The sequence below is a fragment of the Vespula vulgaris genome, chromosome 11 (genome assembly GCF_905475345.1).
Source record: "Vespula vulgaris chromosome 11, iyVesVulg1.1, whole genome shotgun sequence".
NCBI classification, from domain to species: Eukaryota; Metazoa; Arthropoda; class Insecta; order Hymenoptera; family Vespidae; genus Vespula; species Vespula vulgaris.
In genome coordinates, this window is record NC_066596.1 from 6,875,234 (window position 1) to 6,883,015 (window position 7,782).

The window sequence follows — 7,782 nt, forward strand, 5'->3', positions numbered from 1 at the left end:
TACCGTATTCCAACGTATATATCAACTTTAAGAAATACCTTTAAGAAGGAGTATATATACGTAATAATGTTCGTATAAGGATTAATTAAAGCTTTAATTATTAATCTAACTTACGCGTTATCTATAATCGCATTATCTATATTTAATTTTTTAATACGCGATTTAATACGAGATGTATTCGACGAGTTAACGTTTCGCCGATCGTCGATCGACAATTGACGATGATGAATTCATCGAAGTGAGGGATTCGTTCGATCATAGTTCCTTTCGCAAACACATTTAGATTTCAACGAATCGTGCGAGTCTTCGTATGTGTCTGTCTATGTAAATATATGAATGTACATACATATACCTATACGTAGGAAAGGTACAAACCGTTACGAATGCATATCAAGAATAATCAAATGGCCATTAGTTATGCAACGCCACGGCATATAAATCCCAGTGGGAAGAGCTTTGTCGAATTACAATGCAAATAATACGCGCGGCATTTGACCGATCCCGAGTATAACGATGCCATTGATGCTTTCTCGAAACCGATGATAAAATGCATACATGTAGATACGTGTATACGTATGAATGTGTATACGTAAACCTGTTCGCACCTCTCGATGTTTTAATTCCACTTTCTCGACAAAAAAAGAAAAGAAAGAATTACACATGATCCGTCATTATCTACCTCTCGAGAGAGATAGAAAGAACAAAGGGAAAAAAAGAGGAAAAGAGAACAAAGAGATATTCGCATGTAATGGATAAATTATATCGGAGTGAGAAAAAGAAAATTGAAAATTTCAATATGAAATAACGATATACGTATGTATCTACTTGATATTCGTGGCATCTTTATCGTTCTCGCTTTTCAAAGGTACATAGAATGAAAGAAAAAAAGGATGAAAGATATTTTCCTCGATATAGAGGATACCTATAGAAAAATCTTTACTCCTCAACAACTTTATATCAATGTTATTCTATCTAGAGGTTTTATACAGGGTAATTGGAATAAAACGTTTTTCTCTCGTACGAATGCGTCCTTTTAAAGATCGAGGACAAAACGAAACGAGATCGTGGTAAATTGTATACCACTCGCGTGATATGCATCGAGAATTTTTCAAACTTGTTAACTCCGTTTATGTACAAAGGAAGATATTATATATGCACGTAACATGCATATCTTCATGGTATACGCACGCACGCATTTATATATATATATATATATATATATATATATATATATATATAAATGAAGCAAGATCAGCTGACATTTATCTCTATCTCGCAAAAAAATGAAGCGATTAATGCAATTAAAAGCGTATTACGATCATGATTTTCCGATAATAAATTCCCACTTTTAATTACTCTGTTTCAGTTCAAGGCCAATCCAGTCTCTTGAGGCCGTCTGCTTGCTTGCTGGTGACTCTCCTCTTATTACAACGATTATTGGTGCCTCATTAGACACCTTAAAAGGGCAAGAGATTTTTTATATGACTTTTTCCCTCTCTCTCCTTCTCTCTCTCTCTCTCTCTCTCTCTCTCTTTCTCTCTCTCTCTCTCTCTTTCATCTCGGCTTTCTTAGCCTTATAAAAGAAAAGGAAAACGAGAAGGAATATCTTTGAAAAAGAGAGAGAGAGAGAGAGAGAGAGAGAGCGAGAGAGAAAGTATAAGAAAGATCGTCAAAAGAAGAAGATGAGAGAAAAAGAAAAACGGAGCTTTGAGTTTCGTGACGAAAGACAATCACACCTTCGATGCCGATCGATGGTGATGAATGATTATACGATTGGCAATGAACAGGTATTGGAGTAGTTTTCAATTAAATAAATCGTTGACTGTACAGTCTCTCGCGTTTTGCGAAAGGGTACAAAATATCTCAAGTTGTTATTTTCGGGATCAAGCACCCGATATATAAAGATTACCCGTAGATAGTCAATTGTGCGAAAGGAACGCCCTGAAGGTGTTCACGAAGAAAAACAGGAAGAAGATGTGAAGAAAATGTCGATTTACGAAAAGAGGTATTAAGAGTTCGGATAACGCACAAGCAAAAGAAAGAGAGAGAGAGAGAGAGAGAGAGAGAGAGAGAGGAAATAACATATATCTTTAACGTCGTCATTATCGAGCACTGAATATTTCCAGTCACTTTATCATTTAACGCGACGACGATTTTAGCTTCCAAATGGGGATTAGATTTTGTCCGTACGAAAATCATATCATTTTTGAAAAAAAGCGTTAGACGTATTCCGACTTTACTCTCGTCAAATGGAAATATCTAACGCGATAAAGAAAGTCATGAAAACTGCCATCGAGGAACGTAGAGTTTCGCGCGTTTCTTTGAGACGCGACATCTTCCTACTTGACTTCTTCTCCGTACGTAGAAGTAAAAATCGGGATCAAGCAACACGGTGCATACGTTTGAAAAAGAGAAATCCAACATTGATTCCACGAGAAAGAAAGAGGAGAGAAATAAGGGTAAAAGCTTCGAATCGGAAAGCTGCGGGACTTTTATTTTCTACTACGAGTATATCACAGAGAGTGCTGTTCGTTCTCGTCGTGTGTCGCAGTGTTTCCATTTCGGCGAACGCATTACCATGAGAGCGTTATTGCTGGTATGTATAAAAAATAAAATAAAACAAAACAAAAGAAAAAAAAAGAATTTTAAAAAAATAGGGGAAAGAAACAAAAACAAAAAGAAAAGCACCAGAAAAAGCAGAGTTCGTGCGCCGTGATCCTTTTCTATGATAATTAGTTCGTTATTCAAACGCGTCGTGCAATTCGATTGTACGCATCCGAGAAGATACGAGATAAATCGTTGAACGTATTTTCGATCGTTTATTCGTAAGCTTCGTCCGTAAAGATCGTCGCGCGAGCTTCGATCCGTAATCTGAAATATTTCGATTCGCACGACGACGTTTTTATATCTATCCAGAGGAAGTTGAAGCGTAACCGTGAGGGTACTATCTGATATATTTCGTAAAAGTAAAAAAAGAAAAAAAGGAAACCCAAAGAAAACAGAAAATAAGAAAAAAAGATAATACTAATAATACTAATGATAATACTAATAATAATCATAATGATAATGATAACAATAATAATAATAAGAATAATAATAATAGTAATAATAATAATAATAATAATAATAATAATAATAATAATAATAATAATAATAACGCAAGTAGGGGTCTCGAAATCGAGTTGGTTGATAAAATTCCAAATGAAAGTTCATTCCGTACACAGAAAACATAAACTTTGAGCAAGCACGTTGGACTTTTTCCGCGACTACGGAAAAGTCGTAGACGAGGAAGTAGGGAATTACGTTACGCGGTGAACGAACGAAGACGCGATGCGGACGAAAAGTTTAAGTAAGGTCCGAGCGAGAGAGCAACTTCGGTGTTACGTAGCATTTATAAAACTTTCCGAATGCCACTTGTCCACCGAGGCGAAACTTAAGATCGTTTCCCATGGAAACGCCTTCTGCCGAGGTAGTTTTCTACTATTCGACGAGTAGCAGTAGTAGAGTCGACTACGCTTATCTGCGGACGACCAACAGGAATGAGAACGTTCTCGCTCTTCTGCCTCGAGAACAATGGAATCCCATCAAAACGGTCAACCGACGCTCGACTTTGGAGAGATTCGCGATTAATCCCAAGTACGCAGGAAGGAAACACGAAACATTCGGTATAATAACGAGTCCTTAACTCAAACTACGTTTGATAATACTCGATCGTATAGAATAAAATCGACTGGGTCGAGACAACAATATCGCGATTCTGAGTCGAACGAACGTCTATCTACCGACGGTCTAGCTACCGATGGATATAAAAAAAAAAAAAAATGCGATCTCGATCGGATCTGATACATCGGACATCCCACCTGTAATACATTTTCGAAGAAGAATTTAATACAGCGTGAGGTTAGATCAAAGTATCGAGATACGAAAAGGAGTATTTAAGAAAAATCGATTGCAAGTAGGTCGCCTTCTAGGTTTGAACTTTCAGAGGACGACGTTATCGGCTCGTTCCAGTGGGTGACAGTAGTCGAACGTTCGTATAATCGGCCCCATTCAGAGAGCCAACGTCTTTCTCGAGAAGCACAAGCTCAAATCTTCCTCCCGTGATAGATGTTATATAACGACACTCGGCACTCGATAATAAACCCGCACACGTACTTACACAGAAATACGAGCAGACGCGTGATATAGCGCGCGACATATCAGAATACGTAGACCGTAATATGCGGTCGTCCTTCCATTATAGTACGCTTCCTCTACACGTAGTCTGGCCTATCAACCTTGCCGAATAGAAGAGAAGAGAAGAGAAGAGAAGAGAAGAGATGAGATGAGAAGTGAGACGTCGCATCGTCGTTAGACCACGCGCATCAAGCCACTCTGCCAGTTACTTTCTGCCTAAAAGCAACGTCTTCTAGGCTGGTATCTCGAAGAACCATCGATAAAGTATCGTTCCATCCACGGTATATAGTTTCCCCGAGTAAAGTAGACGTCGAAGTAGCAGCAATAGTTGTAATAGCAGTGGTGGTGGCAGTAATAGTATAGTACACAGTAGTAGTGTAGTAATAGTAGTAGTCGTAGTAATAGTAACACCAGTCTGACACGCGTGATAACGTCTTCCTGCGTTTTCAAGAGGATCGGCTTTTCAAAAGAGAGGCGCGCGAAAAATCGAATCGTCATTCGAACCTTTCTAGTCGCGATAGCTACTAAGAGCCCACATCCGACACACGCGTTCGGAGATAAAAGTAAACCTTGGAAAGAAGAATCGTGGCTGGCGAGAAGCGAAAAGATCGAAAGTAAAAGAGCAAAAGAGAGAGAGAAACACGGTGAAAGAGAGAGAGAGAGAGAGAGAGAGAGAAGAAGAAGAAAGGAGTAGGGACATTAAAGAGAGAACCGAGATCAGGAAGCTGAGAGATGTTGGGAAAGAAGACGATGGGGTAGAAGAAGATGAGGTAGGGGAGGGTGGTAAAGGAAAGAAAAATTTTCGCTAACGCTTCGTCGTCGAGCGAGCTCGTTCGAGCGAGCAAAGCCAAGCCAGCAGCATCCAGACTTCTCGCATCCAACTTTCCTATTTTCACCGCCTACTTTTATCTCTTGCACTTTCCTACTTTCTCTCTCTCTCTCTCTCTCTCTCTTTCTCTGTATCTCTCTTTGTGTTGCTTATTCTTTCTTTCTCTATCTTCTCCTTGCACGACACTAAGCTCACTTACTCGCTTTCGAAATCTCGTTGCACGGCCACGACTACGAAGGCGCCTGTTTCTATTTCTCTCAGTTTTCTACGCGTTTCTCGCTTCCTCGAAAATAACCTTTCATCGACACAACGTTGTCGTTGCAAAGTACATGTCTTCTGTCGTCTCTTTTTTCTTGTCCTACTCGTCGTCGTCGTCGTCGTCGTCGTTGTCGTCGTCGTCGTCGTCATCGTTGTTGTCGCCGTTTTCGTTGTCATGGAAAGAAAGTAGAAAATGAAAAAAGAAAATGTGTGTGGTCTACGATCGATGCGAACCTTCTCTCTTTTACCATTCAAGATAACGATTAAACGATCGACTCGGTAATAATCATTGAGAAGATATTTCGTTAATCCTCCATTAAGTCAAAGTTCGTTCTCGCGTATACAGTATACATATGTACGTCGTCTACGTTATAGGTCACGTCAAAATCTCCTTAAAATATTTAAACGACATAAAGTCCATTTTGAAAGCCCGCAGCTTCTTTTTCCTTCGGTCGACGACTGACAAAAAAAGAAAAGAAAAGAAAAAGGAAAACAGAAAAGAGAAGAAAAATTATAAATTCACGTCGTCCGTTTTTCCCTCTCTAACTTTCCTCCACAAAAATTCCACAACGACACGCAAATCAATATCATCGACGATCCGATCCGTTCAATCGTCGATATCGTCGCGCACGATCTCGAAATATTTTGTCACGCGTTTTGGTTCTCACGTTTTCTTCGTGACATAACACGATATATATATATATACGTACACACAAGATAAATACATAAATACATAGATGCGTACGTATCGATGTACGTAAATAGATACATACATAGATACATACCTTTTTGCTCCGGACGATGGCCCCGAGGCCGTGAAATCGTCGACATTCCTAGTCGAGAACGTGAAAATTTTAAAATCACTAAAAAAAAAGAAAAAAGAAAATCTCGACGAGAGATTTGTATAAACATTGTACATACATGCATATATATATATATATACGTGAGCAGGTGTATGTATATGGGAGAGAGAGAGAGAGAGAGAGAGAGAGAGAGAGAGAGAGAGAGTGAGTGTGTGTGTGTGTATGTGTGAGAGAGAAAGAAAAAGAGGTGAGGGTACGCGCAATGAACCAAGAGAAAAAGCGTTTTGTATCGCGATACACTAGCGTGGAAGCGAATTTCAAAGAACCTTTTGTGCTTTCGATGGTCCATTAAAAGAGTGAAAACAAAAATGATGCGTCCTCGTCGTTCGTGTATATACACACCTATACATATACATATACATACGTACATACATATATCAAATATATATATATATATATATATAGTTCGTTGGCAACATCATCTTCCTCCTTCGTTCGAGCGACGCAAGATTTTTTTTGCGATCGAACGAAATCGCTAGATCGAAAATTCTACTTTCGTCTCGTTCGTTCGCGATCGATCGCATTACACGAGGTTAGTAATAAATGAAAAAAAAAAAGAGAAAGAAAAAATAAGAAAAAAAGAAAAAGAAAAAAAACAAGTACTACTCAGTGTTGTTTAGCCTTCAGTTGTTACAAGCTTCCGATACACTGTTACAATTAAGGAAATTAAACGAATCGAAACAAGAGAGGAAAAAATAAGCTCTGTGTGTGTCTGTGTGTGTGATATGTGCGCGTGCGTTCGTTCGTTCGGCCGTTCGGCCATTCGTTCGTTCGAATATTCGTTCGTTCGAAGGGAACACGCAAAACCAATAAATGCATAATACACATTGTTTAATTCGCGGATCACTGTTCAAACGAGAAGCTTCGTCGAGTCGAAACGCATACACATGTACCTACGCATACACATATTATACATACATACATACATGCTATCCAATATGCATCACCGCTCGAAGAAACTTTTCTCGCCCGTTCGCGCGCATTTTATTAAGATACCCAAGGAAGGATACCCGAGAGAGAGAGAGAGAGAGAGAGAGAGAGAGAGAGAGAGAGAAAAGAAAGAAAAAGACAAGAAAAAGTATGAAAAAGAATATAAAAAAAAAAGAAAGAGAACAAAAAAAAAAGAAAAACAGGATTATGTACTTATGTGTATGGCCTAATGTATATATTTCGCATATTTAGTAATAAATCATATTTCATTAAGTCTTGATTAACTCATTTAATTCCTATTACGATCTTCTTCATCTTGGGCAATGAAAAACGGTAAGTAAAAATGATAGGATATATTCAACGTCGTTATATCAAATTGCCTACCTACCTACCTAGCTACCTACCTACCTACCTATCTATATACCTGCCTAAAGGAAAAGCTAGAACATCTTTGCGAGATGAAATTGCTGTGAGATTAGTTTGACGTAGAGTAGTCTTAAAAGTTCCAAGCTAACGATCCCCTTGATATTTAATTATCGTCAATAATTAATGATTCGTTTATTTCTTACTTTAACGAAAGATGATAATTCTCCGAATGATTATGTGATTATATGAAAAGGGATAAAAATATAATCGATAGAAATTTCCTGCGTGATACAAGGAAAAAATAATCGTTGTACGGAGAAAAAGGGAGAGTGAGAGAGAGAGTTCTGCTTTGAGATGACC

At 38.4% G+C, this 7,782-nt stretch overlaps 1 protein-coding gene across 2 annotated transcripts in view; it reads left to right on the forward strand.

Annotated features, from left to right (window-relative positions):
- LOC127067478 (uncharacterized) overlaps positions 1 to 7,329 on the forward strand; it is a 64,423-nt gene extending 57,094 nt beyond the window's left edge. For both annotated transcript variants that reach the window (XM_051002443.1, XM_051002445.1), the window contains one exon: positions 1,367 to 7,329. In XM_051002443.1, the coding sequence (XP_050858400.1) occupies positions 1,367 to 1,452 (86 nt within the window). In that variant the 3' untranslated portion in view covers positions 1,453 to 7,329. The remainder of the gene's footprint in view (positions 1 to 1,366) is intronic.
- Positions 7,330 to 7,782: the final 453 nt, after the last annotated feature.